This window comes from Aureococcus anophagefferens, assembly GCF_000186865.1.
Source record: "Aureococcus anophagefferens unplaced genomic scaffold AURANscaffold_9, whole genome shotgun sequence".
Taxonomy (NCBI): domain Eukaryota; class Pelagophyceae; order Pelagomonadales; family Pelagomonadaceae; genus Aureococcus; species Aureococcus anophagefferens.
In genome coordinates, this window is record NW_008705569.1 from 911,093 (window position 1) to 936,142 (window position 25,050).

General features: G+C 71.2%; 5 protein-coding genes across 5 annotated transcripts; 4 read left to right on the forward strand and 1 right to left on the reverse strand.

Moving 5' to 3' along the window:
- Nucleotides 1–450: 450 nt before the first annotated feature.
- On the reverse strand, nt 451–1,155 carry Trx4 (hypothetical protein; the record flags this gene model as incomplete). The annotated part of the gene is made up of 1 exon (XM_009038826.1): nt 451–1,155. The coding sequence occupies one exon, from the start codon at nt 1,153–1,155 to the stop codon at nt 451–453; it is 705 nt and encodes a 234-aa protein (XP_009037074.1).
- Nucleotides 1,156–1,541: 386 nt separating this feature from the next.
- On the forward strand, nt 1,542–5,053 carry AURANDRAFT_71650 (hypothetical protein; the record flags this gene model as incomplete). Its single annotated transcript, XM_009038704.1, has 2 exons — nt 1,542–2,255; nt 2,457–5,053. 2 exons carry the CDS (start codon nt 1,542–1,544, stop codon nt 4,986–4,988), a joined length of 3,246 nt encoding a protein of 1,081 aa, XP_009036952.1.
- Nucleotides 5,054–7,645: 2,592 nt separating this feature from the next.
- AURANDRAFT_64222 (hypothetical protein) lies at nt 7,646–10,372 on the forward strand (the record flags this gene model as incomplete). Its single annotated transcript, XM_009038705.1, has 1 exon — nt 7,646–10,372. The coding sequence occupies one exon, from the start codon at nt 7,646–7,648 to the stop codon at nt 10,370–10,372; it is 2,727 nt and encodes a 908-aa protein (XP_009036953.1).
- A 209-nt stretch (nt 10,373–10,581) lies between these two features.
- On the forward strand, nt 10,582–12,546 carry AURANDRAFT_64223 (hypothetical protein; the record flags this gene model as incomplete). The annotated part of the gene is made up of 1 exon (XM_009038706.1): nt 10,582–12,546. One exon carries the CDS (start codon nt 10,582–10,584, stop codon nt 12,544–12,546), a length of 1,965 nt encoding a protein of 654 aa, XP_009036954.1.
- Nucleotides 12,547–14,032: 1,486 nt separating this feature from the next.
- Nucleotides 14,033–22,757, forward strand: AURANDRAFT_71651 (hypothetical protein; the record flags this gene model as incomplete). The annotated part of the gene is made up of 9 exons (XM_009038707.1): nt 14,033–14,329; nt 14,367–15,155; nt 15,332–15,715; nt 15,737–16,925; nt 17,125–18,260; nt 18,349–19,630; nt 19,708–20,622; nt 20,813–21,519; nt 22,164–22,757. The coding sequence occupies 9 exons, from the start codon at nt 14,033–14,035 to the stop codon at nt 22,386–22,388; spliced, it is 6,924 nt and encodes a 2,307-aa protein (XP_009036955.1).
- Between the last annotated feature and the right edge of the window lie 2,293 nt (nt 22,758–25,050).

Below are 25,050 nucleotides of genomic sequence, written 5' to 3' on the forward strand. Positions count from 1 at the left end.
GGTGTCTCTCGTTCGGGGTCGTCGTCGCCGCGGGTTCGCGCGCGCAGTTGAAGTGACGGCGCGCGGCTCGTCGGCCGGGACCGCGGGTGGCGGGGGGCGAGGGGGGCAAGGCGCTTCGGAGGCGCGGGCGCGGGGCCATCGGGACGGAGGGGGGCGGCGCTCGGCCGGCGCGTGAAGATGAAAACACCGCCGGGCCGAGCGGTCGCCGCCCCCGCTCCGCTTTGTTCGGGCGGCCGAGGACCGAAACAGTCCAGGGCCTCCGTCATGAATCGCCGATGGATGAACCCGCGCCGCGCGCCTCCGAAACGTCCGCCTCGCCGCCCGCCGGGTCCCGGGCCGGACGAGCCGCGCCGCGTTGCGCTCGATCGCGCGGTCCGCGGCGCGAAAAACCGCCTCAGAGAGAACCAACCTTCATCGAAGCCAGGCGGCGCGAGCCGCGCTCGCGCCCGCTTAGAGCTCGTCCTTGGCCGCCTTGGCCTTGGCGGCCTTGACGGACTTCATGAGGCCGAGGCCGCTGTCCTTGAGCGCCGCCATCTTCTCCTCCTTCTCCTTGGTGTAGCCCTCGTAGAGCTTCTGGAGGCCCTCGACGGACTTCTTGAAGTCGGCCTCGATGTTCTTGAGCTCGGCCTCCTGCTCCTCGATCTTGGTGTTGAGGTCGCCGACCTCCATGGCCATGAACTTGGCGATCTCCGCCTTCTTCTCCTCGGAGCAGAGGTCCTGGTTCTTCACGGAGCACATGGCCACGAGCTTCGTCTCCGCGAAGGCCTTGAGCGCCTTCTCGTCGCGGCCGCCCTCGTAGGACTGGAGGTCCGCGGGGTCGCCGTACTTGATCGTCGGGAAGCCCTTGACGCCGTTGGAGTCGCACAGCGGCTTGCCCGCCGCGGTGCAGTCGACGTCCGCCACGAGCTTCGTGGGGTGGTCCTTGTAGTCGGCCATGAGGGCGTCCCAGGCCGGCTTCATCTTCTTGCAGTGCCCTCACCAGGGCGCGAGGAACTTGACGAAGATCGTCTTGCCGTCGACGGCGTCGTCCCAAGTCTCGGGCGTGAGCTCCGTGGCGGCGGCCGAGGCCAGGGCGAGGGCGAGGATCGTCTTGAACCTGGGAGGAGGAGGGAGCGTGAGTCTTTGTGTTCGTGGCGTGCGCGCAGCGGATCTCATTTCGCTGACTCGCCGTTTCGCGTATCCGGACCCCGAGGCGCCCCGCTCTCGTTTTTTTTCCAGGGCGCGCGCCACAGGGCGGCGACCAGAAAAAGGCGGCGACCGCAAAGGGTGGCGGTGGTTCAGGACGCGGCGTCGCGCATGATATTTTATGTCTGGCAGAGAAGACACGCGGAGGCTGGTGCAGCGATTTTGCGGCGCGACCCCGAGCCTCGTCTAAGGCTACATTAGTGGCAGGCCAGGTAAACGGATGATGTTGCATTCCATGCATCCACTCTGAAAAACCTGTCGTTCTTGGAACATGGCAGGATCCCGGCATCAAAAAAGCAAAGCACATTTCGGTGCTACCAAAATAAGGCGTGCCATCACGCCACCCCTCAACACCCATGGCCCTGCTCGGACTCCTCGCGCTCCTGGCGCACGGCGGCGACGCCGCCGTGAGCGTCTACACGCCGCGCGGGCCGACGGGGCTGCGCGCCGCCCAGGAGTGCGCGGACCTCGGGAGCTGGCTCGCCTACCTCGGCGCCGGCGCCTGCGCTGACCTGGGCGTCGACGCGGCCGTCTGCGCCGACCTCGCGAAGCCCGACCGCGCCAACGCGCGCTGCGTCGAGACCCACGGCCCCGCGACGTCGAAGGCCCTCGGCGACGCGAAGCGGCGCCACGAGAAGGAACTCTGGAAGGGCACGGCGGCCTTCACCATCAGCGCCTTCAACAACTGGGGCGTCGTGCGGCCCTTCCTCACGTCCCTGCTCGACCACAACGAGCACCTGCCCGGGCTCACGTGGTTCCTCGCGGACTCGCCGCACGACGGCGACGCGGTCGTCGACGAGATTCGGGAAGACTTCAAAACCCTCCAGGAGCGCTACCCGGCGACGGATCTCCGGTTGGAGTCCCTCGACGACGTCACCAAAACCATGGCCTACGACGCGCGCGAATTGGCGTTCCGCTACGACCTCAAGTGCTTCAACACGGCCGTCAAGCCCCACGTCTTCCGCATGCTCTTCGGCCGGGGCTACCGGAGCGTGCTCTACTTCGACCCGGACATCCACTTCTACGCCGACTTCGACGAGGTCGCGCTCTTGCTGCGGAAGCGGACCTTCGTGCTGAGTCAGGGCAGCACAAGAGAGCGAAATTCCCAACTTCAAAGGTTCATATCTCGGCCGTTTTCCACTCGTTTCGGCTGATTTTTGGACGGGCGATCATCTCTCGGAACGGTCTCGAAGCGTGGATGCTTTTCCCGGAACGCGCGCGCGCGGAACACTCACGTTGAAGCGACGTTGAATCACCCTTGTGCTGCCCAGGTGCTGACGCCGCACGAGACGCGCGAGACGCCCGACGACGGCGAGTGGCAGACGGACCTGCAGATCATGCGCGCGGGCGTCTACAACTACGGCTTCCTCGGCCTGTCCAACGCCTACCCGGACGTGCTCGACCACTACCTCGCCTGGTGGGCCGAGACGCTGCGCTACCAGGGCGGCGTCGATTTAGAGGCGGGCCTCCACTTCGACCAGAACTGGGCCGTCTTCGTGCCGTCCTTCTACCCGGAGAAGACCTACAAGGTGCTCGTGGACCCGCGCTACAACGCGGCCTACTGGAATTTGCACTACCGCGGCGCCGAGATCGCCTACACCTCCGACTCGGACGTGACCTACGGCGGCGCGCCCTTGGTCTTCTTCCACTTCTCGGGCGTGAGCACGGACGTCATCAACTTCGACGCCATCTCGCCCCACCAGACGCGCTACTCCCTCGGCGACCTGCCGAACCTGCGGCCCCTGCTCGCGAGCTACGCGGCGGCGGTAGCCGACTCGGCCTACTACCGCGAGCACTCGCGGTACGGCCTCGACGCCTTCGACAACGGCGCGCCGGCGCCCTTCTGGGCCCGCGACCTCTACGCCCCCCTCAGCTTCAAGGGCCGCCACGCGAAGGCGGGGCCGTCGTCGCCCAAGCCCGCGTTCGCCGACGCGATCCTCGCCCTCGACGCGAACCCCTTCGCGACGGCGCCTGCCAACTCCCTCTGGCGCTGGCTCTTCGAAAACCGCTACGACGTCATCGTCGACGACTGCTCCGAGGGCGGCTGGCTCCCCAACGCGGCTCTCCTCTTGTTGGACGCCTTCGGCATCGACACGAGCCGCTTCCGCACGGCCAAGGGCGCGCGGACGTGGTTCTACCACTACGGGAGCCTCCTCGCGGCCCACGTCCTCGAGCGCAAGGACGCGCGGCGCCCGGCCCTGCGCGAGGCCGTGCGGCGCCTCGTCGGCGCGGGCCGGCGCCGGAGCCACCGGTCCCTCGAGCTCGTAGGCCCGGTAGCGGACGACGAGACGTCCTTCTGCTGCGAGGTCGTCCTCGGCCGCGCGTGCGCGGCCGCGGACCTCCGGCGGGGCTGCGGCGGCATCATCGCATCCTCGAACTCCACGGCCCACGCCCTCTGGCAGGCGGGGCTGCGCGCCGCGGCCGTCGCGAACAAGGACAAGGAATGCGCCGCGGACGGGCCCGTCGACGACTTCGGCGTCAACGTCGTGGGCTACGTCGACGGCGTCTTCGGCGTCGCCGAGAGCTCGCGCTACCTCTACCGCGGCCTGCAATCGAACATCCCGACGGCGGCCGTGAAGCTGCGGGACACGCCCGCGTACGCGTTCCGCGACCACGGCATCCCGACGACGCGGTCCCCGGGCTTCGGCTTCAACGTCGTCGTCCAGAACGCGGACATGTCGCACGACGTCGCCGCGTCCTACCCCTGGCGCCAGTGGCGCCGGCGCTACAACGTCGGCTACTGGGCCTACGAGCTCGAGAAGCTGCCGGAGCGCTTCGCCGCGGGCGCGCTGATCTACGACGAGATCTGGGCGACGTCCGAGTTCACGGCCGACGCCGTGCGGTCCGCGCTGGCGTCGGACCCCGTGACGGCCATGATCCCCGTCAAGGCCATGCCCGTGGGCGTGCCCCTCGACGACGACCCCGCGCCCCGCGACCGCGCCGCGGACCGCGGCCGCTGGGGCTGGGACGACGCGACGTACGTCTTCCTCGTCGTCTACGACGTCCGCTCCGTCGTCGAGCGCAAGAACCCCGCGGGCGCCGTCGCCGCGTTCCAGAAGGCCTTCGCCCGGGACGACAACACGGTGCGCCTCGTGTTGAAGTCGCACGGCGACTCCGCCGACAAGGCGGCCGTCGACGCGCTCGCCGCGGGCTGGCCGAACATCCAGGCCATCGACGACCGCCTCGACGACGACGTCTTCGCGTCCCTCAAGGGCGCCGCGGACTGCTACGTGTCCCTGCACCGCTCCGAGGGCTACGGCCTCAACGTCCTCGAGGCGCTCCTCGCGGGGACGCCGACGATCGCGACGACGTACAGCGGCAACATGGACTTCATGAAGCACCTGCCGAAGCCCACGCTGGACGCCCTCGGCGTCGCCTGGGCGCCCAAGACCCTCGACGCGGCCGTCGGGCCCTACCCGAAGGGCGGCGCGTGGTCCGAGCCGTCCGCGGACGACGGCGCGCGCGCGATGGCCCACGCGGCGAGCCACCGGGCCGAGGTCCGCGCCGCGGCGCAGGCCGACGCGGCGACGCTCCGCGCGAAATTCTCCGCCGACGCCCAGGGCGCGGTCCAGGCCGCGCGGCTCAAAGCCGTCGACGGCCTCCGGCGGTCGGTGCCGCCCGTGCCCGACGAGTCCATCTACTGCTACTGGCTCAAGAACACGGACATCCGCGAGGCCCTCGGCAACGACCTCGCCGCCGTGACGGCCCACTGGAACGACCAGGGCCAGGCCGAGGGCCGCGAGCTCGCCTGCGACTGGCTCTCCGCGGCCGCGCTCCAGGCCGCGAAGCTCGTCCTCGTCTGAATGTACCCCCTCCCCTGTGTCTGTCGCCGCCGCCTCCTTCACCCCGCGGTCCTAAGAAGCTCTCCAAACTTCGTCTCCAAACGCCGGACGGACCAATTAAATGGCGCCGGACTCGCGAGCGACGAAAAGCGGCGCGGGCGACATGGGGGGGGGGGGACAAGGGGAGTGCAAGGAGAAGAAGGGCGCCGCGCCCCGATTGCGTGGTGGACGCGCCGCCCGGGGAGGCGGAACGCCTATTGCTTGAGGCCCTTGGTGGAGAAGGGCGAGATGTGGTACGTGTCGGAGTAGACGTCCGCGAAGCGCGTGATCTCGCAGGACTTCTTGGGCCACTTCCAGGGCGACACGGGCCGGGGCTGGGGCGAGCAGGGGCGGTAGATGAGCCAGCCGTACTCCTGGGAGCTCGTCATCGCGTGCGCGTTCGTCTCGATCGCGCCTGAGGAGAATGATTCAACGTCGCTTCAACGTGAGTGTTCCGCGCGCGCGCGTTCCAGAAAAAGCATCCACGCTTCGAGACCGCTCCGAAAGATGATCGCTCGTCCAAAAATCAGCCGAAACGAGTGGAAAACGGCCGAGATCGGAGCCTTTGAAGTTGGGAATTTCGCTCTCTTTTGCTGCCCTGGAACCGCGCCCCGGCCGCTCGCCTGGAGCGCCTGGACCATCTCCTCGTAGCGGCTCTGCTTCTCCTCGGGCGTGACGACCTTGGGCAGCGACCGCTGCGGGGGGCCGCCGCGCCGGCGCTGGCCGGGGCTCGGCGTCGTCTGCGCGCGCTTCGCCGTCGCCGAGAGCGCGGGGCTACTCGACGACTCGTGCATCTTGCTCCGCGGCGTGTCGCCGAGGTCCGGCGTCCCGATTTTCAGGGGCAGGATGGACCGCGCCGTGTGCGCCCGGTTCACGCGGAACTTGACGGGCGTGCGGCAGAGCCGGTCCTCCTTGCGCACGTGCTCGCGCCAGATCTCGTTGTGGGCGACCGTGTTGGAGAGCATGGCGCGTCACGGGCGGCGGCTCGGGCCCGGCGGCGTGTCCTAGGCGCGGAACGCGAAGTCGCGGCCCATGGCCGCCGGGAAATCGGAGGGGCAGCTACACCTATGCGGGAGAGCGCGTAGCGGAGCAAGACAGTTTTTCGTGCACAAGATATTGGATGTGCAATGTTGCAGTGACTGAGGTGAGACTGAGGTCGACATTTGAGGCTCCACGCGCACTGACGGACCAAGAGCACCCTGGCTCGCACAGCACTCTAGTTCGCGCGGCGGTCGCCTAGCGCGGCACGGGGCTCGGCTCGCGGCTCGCGGCCCGGGCCCGCGCGAACTCGTGGCTGCGGATCTTCGCGAGGAGGTCGTCGTAGGCCGGCGCGCGGAGCCGGTCGTCGAGCTCGTCCTTGGCGATCATGAGGAAGTGCTTGTAGGCCTCCTTCTGGAGGTCCTCGCGGAGGCTGTCCATGGCCTCCTGCTCCGTCTGCCCGAGGATGAGCGTCTCGTACTCGTCCTCGCTGCTCGAGAGCTCGTACTCCGTCTCCACGTCGGCCGCGTCGGCGATCAGGGACACGCGCTGGCGCCGCTCCTGGCCCCGGCAGCGGTCGCAGGCGTTGGGCAGCCGCCGCCGGTTGCGCCGCTCGCGCGCGAGGAGCCGCGCGTCGTCGACCTCGCTGTCGGAGCAGGACGCGATGGTGTCGTCGCCCGTCGTCGCCCGCAGGCGCCGCCGGAGGCGCCGCTCGCGCCGCTTCTTGACGAGGCGCGTCGCCTCGATCTCGAAGCCGAAGGTGAGCATGGACGCGGGGATCGCGACCATCGCCACCGAAAACAGCGCCGTGAAGACGCAGAGCACCTTCGTCACGGTCGTCAGCTCGCCGTCGGGCTCGCCCTGGCCCGTGAGCATCAATATGGACAGGTACATCGTCGCCGGGATGCTCGAGAAGTCGCCCGTCTCGTCCTCGTCGCGGTTCGCGTAATAGAGTAAAGTCGACGTGAAGAGCACGAGCATGCAGGCCATGACGCAGGCGGTGCCCAGGATGTTCGCATTGATCGTCAAGACCCGAACGATGGCGTCGACGGCGTGCGTGAAGCGCTCCGTCTTCAGGATCCGGAGCATGCGGAAGACGCGGACGAACGCCGTCGAGGGCACGTCTTTGCCGCCGTAGGCGACCTTCTCGAAGATCCAGGGCAGGAAGGAGAGCAGGTCGATGATGGACTCGGACGAGCAGACGAAGCGGACCTTGCCGCGCGCGCCCCGGTACTTGAGCCGCTCGCCGCAGACGGAGAACCGCGCGGCGTACTCCGCGATGAACAGTAGAGAAGAAAACGTCTCGAAGCGCTTGCAGTACTCGCCGTAGACGTCGTTGAACTCCTCTACCGTGATCATGACGTCGACGAGCACGTTCGAGATGATGAGGAGCGCGAGGCAGCGGTTGAAGACGACAGACCCGAGGCGCGTCGAGTTCGAATTGAGGACCTGGTAGAGCTTCGACTTCTTCTGCGTTGCGCGCAGCGAATTCTGGTGGACCGTGTGGTACGTGCGGTGGCCGCTGTGCGCGTCCTTCACCTGCTGGAGCATGGCGCCCGGCGGCGGCGCGTGCAAGGCGCCGCTCTCGCGACGCAGCTTGTGGTAAGAAAGTTTGGCGAGCGGTGCAATGTCCGTGATCGTTCCGTAGCTGCCCATTCACGATGGCTGCTGCCCTCGAGGTCTCGACGGAGGCCTCGACGGTCGCTGCGAAGCACGACCTCCTCCCGACGGTGCTGCAGCGCGTCGCGACGGCCATGTGCCTGCCCGACGACGACGTCGCGGCGCTGTCGCCGGCGCTGCGGCGCAAGGTGGGCCAGATGCTGAGCGCCCGCGAGTTCGAACGCTACCGCCGCGCGGCGCTGGAGCTCGACGGCGTCGCGGCGGGCGTCGCGGCCCGGGACGCCAAGCTCCTGCCCGGCGGCTTCGCCGCCGGCGACCGCGTCGAGGTTTTCGGTTTGGTCGCGGCCGCGGACCGCAACGGATCGCGCGGCGTCGCCGAGCGCCGCGAGAAGGACCGCGTCGCCGTCGTCCTCGACGACGGCGCGCGCCTCGCCGTCAAGCCCGAGAACCTGCGCCTGGCACCATCAAAACCGCGCGACGACGACGTGGCGGCGTCGCTCGAGCCGTCTTCGGAGGTGCCGGTCGAGCCGTCGGCGTCCGCGTCGTCGTCGGACGCCGCCGCGTCGTCGTCGGACGCCGCCGCGTCGTCGCCGCGCATCGCGGCCGCGCTCGAGCTTATAGAAGCGGAACGAGACGGCGCGCGGGCCGTCGAGCTCCTCGCGGCCGCCTTGGACCTCGCGCCCGCCGCGCGGAGCGTCGCGGCCGTCCGCGAGGCCGGCGGCGCCGCGGCGAGGCTCTACGTCGAGGAGATGGCGGCGCGCGGCGGCGGCGGCGACGACGCGGCCTGGGAGCGCCGGAAGCTCGCCTGGCTGCGCTGCGCGGCGCTCCTGCCGCGGAACGCGGACGTTTTGGAGGGCCTCGGGAGCGACGCGGCCGCGCGGGGGCGGCGGCTGGCGGCGGACGCGGCCTTCGCGCTCGCGCGCGAGGCGGCGGCGGCGGACGCGCCGCCGGCCGCGGCGCCGGTCGAGGCCTGGCACTGGCCCATGGTCGACGACGCGGCGCGCTTCGCGTTCTTCGACGCGTTCCTGCGGCGGGAGGCGCCGGGGAAGCGCGTGCTCGACCTCGGCGCGGGCTGCGGCGCGCTGAGCCTCGCGGCCGTCGGCCGCGGCGCATCCTTCGTCGTCGCCTGCGAGCGGTCCCCGGCCCTCGCGGACGCGCTGCGGGCGACGCTCGCGCGCGGCGGCGTCGGCGCCGATCGATGCGACGCGCGGGACCGCGACAGCCGGCGGCTGGGGGCGGAGGATCCCGTGGACGTCGTCGTCGCGGAGATTTTAGACGCGGCGCTCCTCGGCGAGGGCGTCCTCCCGGCCCTCGCGGACGCGTACAGGAAGCACCCCGGCGCGGCCTTCTGCCCGCGACTCGCGACGCTGCGGGTGACGCCCGCGTCCTCGCCGGCGCTCGCGCGGCGCTTCGTCGCGGACGGCGTCCGCGCGTTCCAGCCCTACGACGTCGTCGAGGGGCTGGCATACGAACCCCTCGCTCCGCCGGTGGACATGGACCTGGACTTGATAGAGCTTGCGCGGCGCGCCGCGCCGGCGGACGGCACGCGGCGGCGCGTCACGATCCCCGGCGGGTTCGGGGAGACGACGGTGACGAGACGCGGCCGCCTCGACGCGCTCGTCGTGTCCTTCGTCCTCCGCGACGGCGACCGATCGCTCGACTCGGCGGCGGGCCACTGGCGCGAGGCCTGCTTCTTCGTCGAGGAGCGGCCCGAGCTCGACGTCGGCGCGGCGCTGCGGATCTCCGCCTCCACGGCGCCCCTCGACCACGGCGAGGGCGACGCGTTGCGCTTCGACGTCGCCGCGCCGTCCGCGTCGATCGCCGTCCCGCCGAAGGCGCCGCGGAACGCCCTCGACGCGACGACCGACGACGTCGCGCGCTTCAACGACGGCGCCTACCGCGCCGCGCACGCGCGGGCCGTCGCCGCCGCGACGCCGGAGCGCGGCCGCGTGCTCGAGCTGGGGTTCTGCGACGCGCGGTCGAACGACGGGCCCGCGCTCCCAGCCTTCGGGCCCGCGACGCTGCGCTGCCCCGGGGGGCGCGCCGCGTCCATCGTCGCCGCGGCGTCCGGCGACCGCTTCGACGTGCTCGCGCACTCGCTCGTCGAGCCGTCGGGGCTCCTCAGGCGCGACGCGCTCCAGGAGGTCGAGGCGCTCAAGCGCTTCGCGCTCAAGGCGGGCACGGTCGGCGCGCCGCGCGTGCTGCCCTCGGCGGCGACGGTCTTCGGCGTGTTGGTGGACGCGCCGGCGCTCGCGGCGACGAAGTTCACGCGCGAGGGGCGCCTGGGCGACCACGACGTGTCCGCGCTCGACGACCGCGCGGACGCGACGCTCCGCGACCTCGCGCCGGCGGCCTGCGCGCGCCTGCCGGCGCTCTGCGCGCCCTTTCCGCTCCTCGACCTCAACCTCGACGTGCGCTCCGCGAGCGTCGCGGAGGAGGCCGCGAGGGCCGCCGTCGCGTCGTCGCCGCCGGTCTCGACCCCGGGCGCGGCCCACGCGCTCCTCTTCTGGTGGCACCTGCGCTACGGCGGCGAGCACGGCGCCGTCGCCGAGACCGTGAGCACGGCGCCCGCGCTCGACGGCGGCGAGACGGGCGACGGCCACTGGCGCGTCGCGGGCGTCGTCCTCGACCGCGGCCGGGGGCTGCCGCTCGCGCGCGGCGACGTGCTGGACGTGCACCTCGCCGTCCGCGGGTCGAAGGTCGGCGTGCTCAAGACCGTGACGCGGCGCGCGAAGGACGGGGGCGCGGCGGCGAACCGGCCGGCCTAAAAAAAAACTCGAGATCGGTGCACTTGTAAGTTGCGGATCGGCTGGGAGCGCGTGCTGTGAGATGTAAGGCGACTTGAATGCGACTTGTAGCCGCCGCTTTAAAGTGCATGTTTCACCTGTTGAAGAAAATCTCACGCTCTGTGAGAGCGCATGTTGGTGGAGAGAGCGCTCTGAAAGCTGCCGGCCGAGCGTTCTGTAAACCGGTTCCGATGGACGCCATCAGTTCACGCCTGCCCGAGGCCGCGGCGGCGCTCGTCATCGTGAGCAGCGTCGCGCTGCGCTGGCTCGTCCGCTTCGCGCTGCGGCGTCGGCGCGGCGTCGTCGTGAACCGCCACGCCTACCACCCCGTGGACCTGCTGCGGAGCGTCGTCTTCTCCGTGTCCCAGACCCAGGGCGGCAACTGGGTCCTCATATCCGGCTTCGTCGTCGCCTTCGTCTTCCGGCGCATCCTGCGGCGCGGCGTCGACGTCGTCACGGGCCGGCGGCCCGCGCCGCACGGCGTCGCCAAGGTCGCGCGGCTCCTCGCCATCTCGATGAGCCGCCACGTGCTCGTCTGGCTCGCGGGCGGCGCCTGCCTCTGGTTCGCGCACTGGCGCGTGCGCGTGTGCGAGCGGCCCGTCGTCAGTTGCAAGCGGACGTTCTGGAACGTCGCGATCGTCGAGAAGGCCGGCTTCGCGCGCCGGGAGTTCAAGCCCGTCTTCTGGCTCACGAGCCGCCACGCCCAGACCGTGCTCGCGCACGTCCTCGCGGACCTGTCTTTTTTATTGCTGCGCCCCGTGCGGTGGCGGCGCGAGAGCGTGGACACGTTCGACGGCGGCGAAGTGCACCTCGACTGGCTCATCGGCCACCGCGACGAGTTCGCGCCCTACGGAGACGGTTTGTGGGTGTCCGCGGAGGAGGAGGCGCCGCGGCCGGACACGCCCATCATCCTGCTGCTCTACGGCGTCGGCGGCACGCGCGACGACCACTACATGAAGCACCTGGCCCTCACGTGCGCGGCGCGGGGCTGGCGGCCCGTGGCGCTGACGTACTGGCGCCTGGATTGGAACGAGACGCGGGACTTGGACAACGCCGTGGAGCAGTTACGGAAGACGCACCCGTCCGCGCCCCTGTTCTGCGTCGCGCATTCGGCGTCGGCGTTTCTACTCGTCCAGTACCTCGCGCGCAAGGGGAGCGCCTGCCCGCTCGTGGCGGCGGTGACGCTGGCGGGCTGCATGGATTTCCTACGGACCTACGAGTTCGTGAAGCGCACGAAGAACATCACGTACCGCAAGGTCTTCGACCGGGGCATGCGGCGTTGCGTGCGGCGCCACGCGGCGTACGACCCGCATTTGGAGAACCGCAAGGAGCACGCGGCGCGCATCGCGGGCATTACGGACGGCGCCTGCGTCATGTACGACCGCCACGTCGCCGCGATCCCGAAGGCGTCGAACCTGCCGCGGCCGGGGTATTTGGAACCGGAGCCGCCGCGGAAGCGGCTCTCGGGCCGCTTCTCCCCGCTGCCGACGCTCTCGCCGACGAACTCGGACGCGGCGGAGCCGCCGACGCCGACGCGGGGCACGCCGAACCTGCTCGAGCGGACGCGGGAGCACTACGTCGCGCCGAGCCGCGAGCGGCTCCTCGACGTCGCGATCCCGTTGTTGGTCGTCCACGCGCGCGACGACCCCCTGGTGTCGCACGACGACTGCTACGACTGGCACAAGCTCGTGTCGAACGCGCGCATCATCGCCGTGCGCACGAACCGCGGCGGCCACAACGCGTGGCACGAGGGCTTCTGGCCCCTGGGGCCGTCGTGGGCCGTCGGCGCCGCGACGGACTACATCTCCGCGGTCCTCGAGCAGACGGCGCAGACGGGCTGGCTCCTCGCCGTGCTCGGGCGCCTCGACGCGTCGCGGAACCCGACGGCGTCGGCCATCGCGCGCGCGGCCGCGGCGACGGACCACGTCCTCGAGCAGCCGCCGCCGCCGCCGCCGGCGACGCCCCTCAACTCCGTCTCCGCGATCTTGTTCGAGGAGGACCCGCCGGGGGCCGCGCCCGCGGCCGCGACGCCCGCGCCCGAGGGCGACCGCGCGCTCCGCCGGTCGTCGCGCTCCGACGCGGACCTCGACGACAATCTGGACGACGGCCTCGAGGAGACCGCGCCGGACGACCGGGAGTCGTTCCTCGGGTTCTAGCGCGGCCGGCTCCTTTCTCTAACTTGCGCCGTCGAGGAAGAGGAGCGCCTCCGTGAGGTTGGGCCGGTCGTCCGGGTCGGGCGCCAGCATCCACGCCTCGAGCGCGCGGAGCTTCTTCTTCGCCGCCGGCTCGAGGTGGCCCTCCTTGAGGACGAGGGGCAGGGCCCAGGCCTTGGCGGCGATGTCGAAGACGTGCGTCTTCGCGGAGACGGGCAGGCAGCGCCGCTCCTTGCCCTTGAGGCACTTGCCCTTGGCCTCGGGCGCGCCCCGCGCGCCGCGCTCGCACTTTTGCGACGACGCCTTCCAGCGGCAGCAGCAGTGGTAGGCCGCCGTCGCCGGGCAGTCGCCGTCGCCCGCGCACGCGCCGCGGCTCGTCTTCGCGAGCGGCAGCTCGTTGGCGACGGAGAAGTTGCGCATGGGCCCCGCGAGGGCGAGGGGGCCGTCGACGAGGTAGACCGCGCCGCCCGTCGTCGTGTGCTTGTCCCGGGGGTCGATGACGGTAAATTGGTGCGGCGAGAAGTCGTCGAGGAAGTAGCCGCCGACCTCGCTGAAGCTCCGGAAGCACTCGAGGAGCGCGCGGAGCGCGGCGACGGGCGCGTTCCGCGCGAAGGCCGCCCACGGGGCCGTGGGCTTCGCCGGGCGGCCGACGGTGCCCGTGCCCGCGCCGAGGATCTCGCCCGCGTCCTGGACGACGTAGGTCACCCGGGCGCCCCCGTCGCCGAGCCAGCCGCCGTAGAGCTTCGGGACGCCGGGAGACCCGGCGAGGTACTCGAGGAAGAGCAGCTCGGCGCGCAGGATGCGCTCCCGCTTGAGCGTCTCGCTGCCCTTGGTGTGCTCGATCTTCGTCTTCACGACGACCTTCGCTTTGCCGTAGGACGTCTTCGACACCTGCTTGCTGTTGCCGCCGGCGAGCTTCTTCCAGCGCGGGTTCAGGTCCCGCTTCGACGCGACCTCCCAGTGCGCCGGCGGCGGGCCGTCGCCGTCGAGCCAGCGGTCGACGGCGACGACGCGCGCGAGGGCGTCGTCGGCGCGCGCGGCGCGCGCGACGAGGACGACGCACAGCCACGCGGCCGCCATCGCGCGATGGAGCGTCATCGCAGCGGCGCACGGCGGCTCAGCAGGCATCGCACGCAGCCCGGATTTTTGAGCATCATCGTGCGGCAACTAGACTGCTCGGGCGGACGGTGAAGTGACGGTGCCGCGACTGTGCAGAGCTTGCCCGGCATGTGTGGCTGGGTTGAATAAAAAGCCGGATTTGTGAGGCTCTTGAAGTTTTTGAGTTAGTGGCTCTGCGCGCAAGACGGCGGTGCCGGCTTTCAGATGCAACAAGAATTTTGCAAATCGGTGGCCATGGCGCCGAGATAGAGCTTGCCAAAGGTGCCCATCACCACTGCCAAAGCCCTCTTTACCCCTGAAGGTCGATTTTCTCGAATCCGATTCGCCATTCGGTCCGGGATCTTAACACCCCAGCCACATGTGCTGATCGATGGCCATTTCGTTGCGCTCTCTCCTCGCCCTCGCCCTCTTCTGGATGTCCGCCGCCGCCCAGTCCGTCGTCAAGTTCAAGCTCAAGCCCATCGCGCCGCAGGAGTGCGCCGCGTCGGCGAGTGAGCTCGCGGCGCTCGTCGGCCTCGATCAGGTGCGCGTCGTCTTCCGCGGCGGCGCCAAGAACCGGGAGGCCCACGAGAAGGCGGGGCTCCACCTCTGGTACCAGGGCGTCGCGCCCACGCCCGCGGCGGCGGCGCAGGCCGTCTCGCGCCTCGCGTCGCAGGCCCGCGTCGACGTCGCCGAGCGCGAGCCCGAGGTGACGCTCTACTGAGGCGATGGAGCTCCTCGTGGCGACGCCGGTGCCGGACGACTTGCTCGAGTTGATCGTGGACGGCGCGTGGGTGCCGGCCGACGCGCCGACGGTCCAAGAAGAAGGTGGGAACGTCACGACGCTGCGGTTCTCGGAAGGGCCGACGCTCCGCCACGCGGTCTCCTCGCTGGACCTCGCGCCGCTGCGGGCGAAGGCGCTGGAGCTGGAGGCGACGCCGGACGAGGGCGTGACGCGGTCCAACGTCGGCGGCTTCCACGGCCACACGGACGCCTTCGAATTAGCGGAGTGCGCCGCGGCGCGGACCTTCCTCGAGGCCGCGGCGCCCGAGGCCGCGGCGGCGCGGCCGGCGAAGCGCGCGCGCTTCGCCGTCGAGGTCGAGGGCGCGCGGCTCGTCGTGGACGGCGGCGGCGGCGCCCACGCGCTCACCGTGGGCGTGGAGGACGGCGTCCTGTCGCTCGACGCGGCGGCGCGCGCCGGCGACGCGGACCGCGGCGGCGGCGGCGTCGAGGCCTGGTTCAACGTGTCGCGCGCGGGCCACTTCAACGCGCTCCACGACCACCGCGGCGCGGGCGTCTCCGGCGTGCTGTGGATCGCCGCGCCGCCGGCGCCGCCGGACCTGGAGCACTCGGGCGCGCTCTTCGTGGCCCTGCGCGGGCCCGACGGACGGCGGCCGGGGGCGTACGCGGTGCTGCGGCCGTCGGAGGGCGCCGCGGTGCTCTTCGACGGCGACCTGCCCCACGCCGTGCTGCCCGTCGCGCCGGACGCGCTCCGCGGACCGGACGACGCGCGCGTGTCCCTCTCCTTCAACTTCCCCGCCTGACGATCGCGGCGCGCCGCTCGTAAAGTGCTCGTAACGACGCCCGGCTAAGTGCCCGGCTCCTTAGGCGCCTCTCTCGTGTTCGGGAGGTGAAGTTCACATTGACTTTCCGTTTTTGACGCTGATAACAAGTCTGATAACTGTGGAAGGGCATGGGCAGCGCTGCCAGCGCGCCCGGCGCGCCGTCGGAGCGCCTCAGCATCGACGAGGCCCGCGCCTTGATCCCGGATGGCAAGACGTGGCGCGACTCCTGGGACCTGCGCTTCACGCAGGTGGGCATCGCGGAGCCGAAGACGGTGGGCCGCGCCACGGCGCTCCGCGTCTGGGCCAAGGAGGAGCGGGCGTCGAAGCGCTTCGAGGTGGAGGTGCGCGCGTGCCCCGCGGCGCCGGCGGCGGACGCGGCGGACGCCGCGCGCCCGGCGGTGGCGCCGGGGGCCTTCGACTTCGAGGCCCTCATCGCCGAGAAGGCCGGGCAGCACCTCGCCGGCACGCGCGAGTGGGTCTTCGCCGGCGTCCCGGGCTGGAAAAACTCCGTCGATGACGCACGTTCGTAGGTCTTCGACGCCGTCGACGACTGGCTGCGGTCGAGCGACGGGTCGCGGCTCTTCTGGCTCATGGGCGGCGGCGGCACGGGCAAGTCCGTCGTCTCCGCGGAGCTCCTGCGCCGGCTCCGCGCGCGCGGCGACGCGGGCCTCGCGTGGCACTTCTGCCGCCACGACGACGCGGCGCAGTCGTCCGCGGGCGCGCTGATCCGCTCGCTGTCGGCGATGCTCGGCGCGGCCGTCGGCGACGCGGCGAAATTCCGCGAGGCCCGGGAGGCGGCGGCCGCGCGCGCGAGCGGCGACGCCGCGGCGCTCTTCGACGCGCTCGTCGCGGCGCCGCTCGGCGCGGCGCTCGGCGGCGCCGGCGCGCCGCGGCGCGTCGTCATCGTCGTCGACGCGCTCGACGAGCTCCCGCGCGCGGAGCAGAAGGAGCTCCTCGAGCTCCTCGCGGCCAAGGTCGACGCGCTGCCCCCGGCCTGCCGCCTCTTCGCGACGTCGCGCGACGAGCCGCAGATCAAGCGCGCGTTCGGCAAGTTCGCGCCCACGGAGCTCCGCGTCGACGAGAAGCGGAACCGCGAGGACGTCGAGAGCTACCTGCGCGTCATCGCGCGGACCTACGTGACGGGCGCGCTGTCCATGGCCGACATCGAGGACGACGCGGAGCGCCGCTTCCCCGGGCTCGCGCTCAAGGGCCGGCTCGCGCCCCTCGAGGGCGCCATGCGCGCGTCCATGGAGGTCTACCGCGCGGCCGCGGCGCGCATCGAGGCCGAGCCCGGCTTCTGCAACGTGCGCGCGCTCCCGGACCGCCGCGACCCGGCGCTCGCGCAGCGCGCCTTCGCGCCGGCGGACTTCGACGGCGTCTACGCGCGCGCGGCCGAGGCGCAGGCCGCGCTCGTGGCGACGCTCGGCGACTGCGAGTGGGAGGGGCTCCACGGGTCGCACGCAAAGCACGCGGTCGCGACGCCGGACTGGTTCGACGGCGCCGTGGACCCGGGCGTCAAGGGCCCCGACCGCGCGCGCGAGAAGGTCGCGAACGAGTACGGCGGCGACGCGTCCCTGCTCAAGGATCTCGCGCGGTGCACGGTGCACTTCGCCGACTGCGGGCGCCTCGCCGAGGCGTTAGGGCGGCTGAGCGGCGGCGTGCGCGTGCGCCAGCTCAAGAACAAGTTCGCGTCGCCGACGCCCATGGGCTACCGCCTGCGTGGAAATCAACCAGTGAGCTGGGACGTCGGGGCCAAACTTCAGAAATCTCTAGCTCGGTCAAATCGAAGTCGATTTGGCTGATTTTTGGACGAATCGATTACTCTCGTCGAGTTCTCGAAGCACAGCAGAAAACCTCGCGTCGAAACGGTCGCATACGCGCACATTGAAGTCGGGTTGAAGATTTGATTTCCACACAGGCTACCGCGACCTGTCCTGCGTCGTCGAGCTCGACCTCGGCGACGCGACGCCCTACCTCTGCGAGATCCAGCTCCACCACGACGGCATGCTCGCCGCGAAGAAGGCCGCCCACGTCCACTACGAGGTCGTGCGGAGCGCGCTGCCCCGGATCTGCGCGGACGCCGCGCGCGGCGCGGCCGCGGACGCGGGCGCGCTCGAGGGCTTCGTCGTCGGCCGCCTCAACACGTGCGCGCTCGACCACGCGGTCCACGCGCTCGCGGGCAAGGCCGACGGCCTCTTCCTCTACGCGACGCTCCTCGCGGACCACCTCGCCGCGGAGCGCGCCGCGGGCCGCGCCGTCGACTTCTCGCGGCTCGACGACCTCCCCGCGGGCCTCGCGGAGGTCTACGCCTGCAACTTCCGCCGCGCGTTCCCCGGCGGCGGCGGCGACCCCGGCTGGCGGACGCTCAAGCCCCTCGTCGAGCTCATCGCCTCGGCCCAGGAGCCCCTCCCCGTCGGCCTCGCGGGCGCCGCGCTCGGCTGGGCGTCGCCCGCGGACCGCGACGCCGCCGTCGACGCCGCCGGCGCGCTCTTCCCCCTGCGCGACGGCCGCTTCCACGTGTTCCACAAGACCGTCGTCGACTGGCTCACGGGCGACGTCCAGGGGACGAGCTCCCTCGGCGCCGCGGCGCCCGCGGACTTTGCGGTGTCGCGCGACGCGGGCCACGGGGCCCTCGCGCGCGCCGCGCACGCGCGCCTCGGCGCCGCGGGCCTGCTCCAGGCCCACGACGAGGATCTGGCGCCCGTCCTCGCCCCGGCGCCGCCGCGGACCGCCAACCCCGCCGACCTCCTCGCGGACCCGGACCTCGCCTACGCGCTCCGCCACGCCGTCGTTCACGTGAACTGCTGGGCGCACGCGTTGAACGACACCGGGCAAATTGGGCCCCCGGCGCTGGAGCGCATGTACCTCGAGATCGTCTGCTCCCTGCCCTTCCTCGAGCTCACGGCCGTCGCGTCCGCGCTCCCGAAGCTCCTCGTGGAGATCCTCGTCCGCGACAAAATGCTCGTCGTCCGGGAGCTCGGCGACCTCCTCCGCTTCAAGATCGCGCCGCTCCTCGAGCGCCCGGCGCTCACCTACCAGCTCGCCTACAACGACGTGCCGCCCGGCGTCCCGCGGCCGCGAAGATCGTCGAGAGATGTCGACCGGGAAAACGAAGGACACTCGTCACCGACGCGTTCGGTAGGTGTCGCCCAGACTTCGGGAGCTCGCGGGCCAGTTCGCGGCGCGCGCCGGCGCGAGAGTCGCGGACCACGTGAACCGGCGCAAGGCGGCGCACCCCGCCCGCATCCGCCTCTCCACGCCCGAGGCCATCGCCGACGTCGATTGGGACTACTGCGGCTCCTGCGTCGCCGTCGCGCTCAAGGACAAGATTCGAGTCTACTGCGCGGCGACGTGCGCGCCGCTCCTCGCCTTCGACTACCCCTGCGAGTTGGACGCCGCCGTGGCGCACGTCGCCTGGGCGCCCGACGACCGCGCGCTCGCGGTCCACGACGGCAAGACCCTCGTCGTGCTCAGCCTCGCGCGGGAAGGCTTTTACGTCGGCGCGTTGTTCGAGGTCGTCGCCTGCGAGGTCGTCGCGGGCGACGCGGGCGACGCGGACATGCCCGGCTGCGTCGCCTGGACCTCCGCGACCACGGTCGTCGTGCCCGTCGTCACGCGGCCCGCGTCGGGGGCCCCCGCGGTCGTCCTCGCGCGCCGCGACGAGGCGCGCGCGGCGCCCGACGACCGTGGCCTCGCCCGCTATGGCTTCGCGCCGCGGCATCGCCCGGGCGTCAAGCGCCGCCCCAAGGGCGGCAAGTTCAATGGCGGCCATAGCGGCAACCACGTCGTCGCACTGGGCGACGGCCGCTGCGTCGTCGGCGCCGGGTCCGAGAACTTCCGGGGCTACCTCTACGACGTGTCGGGCGACGGCGCCGCGCCGGTCCTCGCGACGCTCGACACCGAGTCCCGGGCGTCGCCCGGCGGGTCCCACGGCTGGGACGTGGCCTGCTTTTCATCCGCGGGGACCCTCGCGATCGCGCAGCGGGGCGCCGTCGTCGTCTTCGACGCCGCGTCTGGCGACAAGCTCGCGCACACGGAGTCCCCCGAATACGTGCACCAGTGGTGGAACTATTCCTGCGTCTGCGTCAGCGACGACGGTGAGAAAATGTGCTCCGTCGACGAGAAGACCGTGCGCCTCTGGAAGTCCCTGGGGGAGGGGCGGCCCGGCGACGAGTGGCAGGCCGCGCTCGCGGAACCCCTCGCGGGCGACGTCGCGCACGGCGAGACGATCCGGCGCTGCGCCTTCGAGCCGAACAAATGGGGGACATATACCAGGCTCATCACCGCCGGCGAGCACGAGCTCTTCTTCTGGGCCGCGAAGGACCTCGAGACCTACGAGACCGCGGTGACGCACCGCGACTACGTCGAGTCGCTCGACTGGACGGCCGACGGCCGGCTCTTCGTGTCCGCGGGCGATCGCCGGCGTCCCGCGGCCGCGACGAATTCCGAGAGATTTCGACCGGGAAAACGATGAAACAATCGTCACTGACGTGCTCGCTAGGCAATGGGGCGCTCCACTTCTGGGCCGGCGACACGGGGGACCACCTGCTGCGCAGCGGAACTGGCCCCTTCCGCAACGTCGCGCTCGCGCCCGACGGGCGTCTGGCCCTCGTCGACGGGACGTCGGTCGTCGAACTGGCGTACGACGGCGGCGCGCTCGCCCTCAACCCCGCGGGCAAGATCCAGGGCAAAGTCGACGCCGGGTCCAACCGCCCGCCGACCTGCAAGAAGTACGCGCGCTTCGGGCCCGGGAGCGACCGGCTCTACCTCTGGATCTCGAGCAACTGCGACGAGTGCGACGAGGCGAGCCTCCCGCACCACCTCGTCGAGTACGAGGACGACGGCGCGGGGACCTGGGCGCGCACGCGCGCCTTCGACCACCTCGCGCACGTGCCGCTCTGGCACCCGCGGGACGCGACGCGCGCCCTCGCGCAGCTCCCCGGCGGCGGCTGCGCCGCGATCCACGGCGAGACCCTCGAGCTCGTGGCCGCGAGCCCCGCGGCCGTCGCGACCGTGCCCGTCGCCGCGTCCCCCGACGAGGCGGCGACCCGCGCGACGACGGTGCCCGTCGCCGCGTCCCCCGACGGGCGCCTCGTCGTCTCCTGCACCGCCCGCACGCGGTTCGCCGTCGCGGCCTTCGACGCCGCGGCGGATCCCGCCAGGGGCCTCGTCCGCGACCAGCACCACGCGCCGCGCCTCGGCGACGAGTGGACCGTCGACGACGACCAGCTCATCGCGACGGCGAGCCTCAACGCCGACGGGACGCTCGTCGCGCTCTGCAGCCTCACGACCGTGTCCGTCTACGACGCGGCCACCTTCGAGCCCTCGGGCTACTACGTGCCCTGCGACGGGAGCGCCGCCGCCTGCGCCTTCTCGCCCACGGACCCGCGCGCCCTCGCCGTCGCCGACACGTCCGGTGGCGTCGCCCTCTACCGCCTCATCGTGCCGAGCGGCTCTTAACTCAAGTGTGACTTGCGTCTTGACTTTGCGTCGCGATAGGCCTCGGCGACCCCATGTTGCCGTCACCGTGCACGAGCTCAGCGGGCGCGGTCGCCTGTCTCGGTGTGGCCCCTGTTGGCGTCGCGCGCGGCTCCCACCGTCCGGAGTCGAGTGCTCTGCTTTTGTGGCCCCTGTCGGCGTCGCGCGCGCGCGACCCAAACCGTCCGACGCGATGCGCGGCGACGTGCTCCTGCTGTTCATCTACATCTGCATCGCGTCCCTCTGCATCGCCTACCTCCGCTACGCGTGCGACTGTACGCGCGTGAAAGACACGCCGCACCGACACCGCCTCCGGCACGGCAAGTCCAAGCCCAGCGCGCCGCTCCGCCGCCTCGACGAGGCCTGGGATGACGCGACGTCCTGGGACGACACGACGGCGGCCTGGGACGACTACGACGTCGGCGGGTTCGACTTGGACGACCTCGGCTCGCGGCTCGCGCTCGCGCTCTTCGTCGCGACGCTCGCCTGCTTCATGATCTGCTCCTGCGTCGTGCAGTGCCTCGCGCCCGCGGCGCCGCGCGCGCGGCCCGCGACGCTCTACGGCGAAACGTACGACCCGCGCTACGGCGCGACGTTCGGCGCGTCGTACTACGGCGGCTACTACGAGCGCCCGTCGCACGTGCTCGTCGCGCCCTGGTGGAGCACCCGCTACAGCTGGGGCCGCCGGCGCTACGGCGGCGCGGCGTCCCGCGGCGGCGCGCGCCGCCACCACGTCGAGCGGCACCACCACGTCGAGCGGCACCACCACGGCGGCGGCCACCACGGCGGCGGCCACCACGACAGCGGCCACCACGACAGCGGCGGCCACCACCACGTATAGGCACTTTTGCGCAATGTGTAGTACATCCTTTTTACGCCGCGAGCGCCTCGAGGGGCGTCGCGCCGTCCTCGATGGCGAGCATGACCGTGCCGATGGACCTGGCGCGCGTCGCCTCGAGGGCCGCGACGAGGCGGTCGAACTCCGCGCGGTGGTCCCGGAGCAGCAGGAGGCCGTTGAGCGCCGCCCAGCGCGCCTGGTTCGCGACCTCGCCCGCCGGGTCGTCGCTCCCGAGGAAGCCGCCCACGGTCTCCTGGAGGAACTGGATGAGCGCGCCCTCGTCGTCCTTGCCGCCCTGCGAGTCGCCGTAGCACATGGCCTCGGCCGCGATGCCGCCCATGACGACGATCGTGTAACGATCCAACACGCTCCGCTTGATGGCGCCGGACCGCGCCGCGGCGTTGAGCTCCGCGTCGAAAAATGCCGTGCCCGCGGCGCCGTTGAGCGCCGCCGCGCGATCGTCCGCGAGCGCCTCGCGCGCCGAGAGCACGCAGCCCTGCACGGGGCAGCCCAGGAGGTAGGCCAGGAGCACGTGGCCCGCCTCGTGGCGCACGATGCGCTCGGAGTACTCGCTGTTCGCCGCGGCGGCGACGGTCTCGCCAACGGCGCCCTTGAACGCGACCTGATCCGCGAGGACCAAGGCGGCCGTGCCGAGGAAGAGCGGCTGCGGCGAGTCCATCCCGAGCTGCTTCGAGAGGAGGATCTCGGCGATGGACAGCACGGAGCCCAGGACCCACCAGAGCGGCCCCGCGCCCTCGGACGGGCGGAAGGACGCGAGCGTGAGGTTCTTCGTCCGCGCGGCGATGAACTCGGGCGTCACGCCGCGCCGCGTCACGGGCCAGGGCCGCGTGATGCCGACGCCGTAGCGCGACGCGAGGCCGCGGGCGCGCAGCGCCTCGTAGCAGCGCGCGAGCCGGTCCTCCTCCGACCGGAGCGCCGCGGCGGCGCCGGAGCCGTCGGGCGCGGCGGCGACGGCGCACGCCCGGTCGAGGCACGCGGCCGCGAGGGTTCGGGAGAGGTCGGTCGTCGTGTCTTCCAGCGCTGTGACGACGCTCTCCGCGTCGCCCGAGGCGAGCGCCTTTTCGACGGGGGTGAGGTAGGCGGTGGTGTGTTTGAGTTTGTGCTGGGGCGGGAGAAACGCCGCGGTGGTTGTGGCGAGCAGGAGGAGGCGGAGGTGCATTCTCGCAGGCTGCAGCGATGCTGCTGGTTGCGATGCGCGCTGACAGTCGACGGTCGACTCAGTGCTCTCGCATCGGCCGGATGACTGGGTATTGATCAGAGGTTGATCTCACTGCGCCGGGGGTCCGCATCGTTCGTCGCGCGCGCAGCGCACGGCACGACGCGTCCGCGGGTCGATCGGGACGCCGAGGAGGCAGTGTGCTACGCGGCCGGCGCGCGCGGCCGGGCTGGGGCGCGGTGGTGCCGGTGTAGTACTGCGGTGTTTTTTCTGCGACTCAGGCTCGCGGCGCTACGGGACACCGTGACGTCGCCACGGCCGCCGCGGTCGCGGCGGCCCGGGCTGCGCGCGCCGCGCAGCGACAGCGCGCCGAGCACGCCCGGCGCCTCGGCGAGGTCCGCTTGCGTGTCCTCTGCGGCTTTACGGCATCGGCAAGCGATTCTTCGCGTGGCTCGACGCCGCCATCGTCGAGGTCAAGTCGGCACCCACTGGCAAAAAACACCACACCGTCCAGAAACCTATCCAGAGAAGCAAAAAGAGAAGTAGGGATGCTTAAAAAAAAACAAAAAAAAACGAGCAACACTCGGGATTCCAACGTGGTCACCCACCGTAGTACTAACCAAGCTCGATCCGGCTTAACTTCGCTGAGCTGACGGGAAGCGGTGCTCTCCGAATGATATGGTCGCTCGTGGAAGTCGAAGGGTGTTTTTTTCTATATAAATCGTGCAGCAGAAATGGGTTCAGATCTGGCCGTCTTGGGCCAACAAAGACATGAACCTCCTCGACCGCCGATGACGACCTCCTGGGAGCGCTTCCGCGCCCGGTGGCTCCGAAATAAGTCATCGACATCGTTCGACAACCCAAAACTCGACGCCTTCGTCGCCGCCGCCTTCTTCTGCGACGCACGAGACGTGAAAACCATCGCGCAGACGTCAAGAACAGCACAACGAGCAGCGAAACGCATCACGAAACGCATCCGCGCCGACGTCACGCGCGGCTGCGCGCGCCAGCCCGTGCCCGTCGTCGGCGGCGCCGGCTTCCCGCGCGGCTTCCGCTACGCGAGCCGCGTCGTCGCGCCGCCGGGCTACGACGACTTCCGGGAGCGGCCGCGCGGCGACGTGCACGCGCCGGTCGCCGTCGCGTGGCTCGCGGCGCACGGCTGCTGGGGCCTCGTCGCCGCCGCGGACCTCGAGGCCGACACGCGCGTCTGCGACTACGCGGGCGCGCTCGTGTCGCGCGCGGCCGCGCGGCGCCGCGAGGCGGACGACGCCGCCGCGGGCCGGCCGACGTACGTGCTGTCCGTCGTCGAGCACTCCCTCGACGAGTCCGTGCCCGCCTGGCGCACGACCGTCGACGCCACGGAGGTCGGCGGCGTCGCGCGCTTCGCGAACCACTCGTGCGACCCGAACTGCGACGTCGTCGCGCGGCGCGCCGCGCGGGGCCAGCTGCTCCCGACGCTCGCGCTCGTGACGCGGCGGCGCGTCGCCAAGGGCGCGCAGCTCTGCTTCGACTACGCCGGCCTCGACGACGGCGGCGCCGCGGCCGCGCCCGTCGCGACGGAGGCGACGGCGACGCCGTGCTTCTGCGGCGCGCGCGCGTGCCGCGGCTTCCTGCTGCGACATCGGGCCTAATTCTTTGTTGTTTTGTGGGTCGACAACGCGATTTTCGTTTGCCGCGGCGCGGTGCTTCTGCGGCGCGCGCGCGCGTGCCGGGGTTCCCGGCGTTGTCGTCGAAGCGCGGCGCGTTTGCGCCGCCGCCGGGCAAAAAGGACGCAACTTCTCGTGTACTTCGAAAGCGGGATCTTGCGGGTAAAAAGCACGCCTCAGGCAAAAAAAGAGTACTCGCGGGGGGGATCGAACCCACGACCTTGGGTTTATTAGACCCACGCTCTGACCAGCTGAGCTACGCAAGCGATGTCTCCGGCCGCCGCCGCGGGCGCTCCGAGGCGCCTCCCAATGCGCCGCTAGCGGCTCATCGAGAGAAGCCCCGGGGGCTCACATTGGACGGGGGAGAAAACGAAATTGCCACAAGGCAATCTCCGAAACGGCGACCCCCACCTGTTCAGATGGAGGTCGACGACTTGTGAACTTGACAACACGTGTGCGACAGCGAACATCAAATCGCAAACACACCCGTATCCCTCTGGCTTCGATGCAGCGACGTCGACGACGTGCGAGACGACAGAACAACGTGGCAGGAGAACCATGACTCGGAAAGGCGCACGCCGGCACACGAAAATTTACGAGAGTGCACCGTTCAGGTGAGTCGACCCAGAGACCAGAATCGAGGCGGAACGGGATTCGCCTCAAATTTACCGCGCGGTCGCCCGCGCCCGCCGCTCTCCCCGCGCG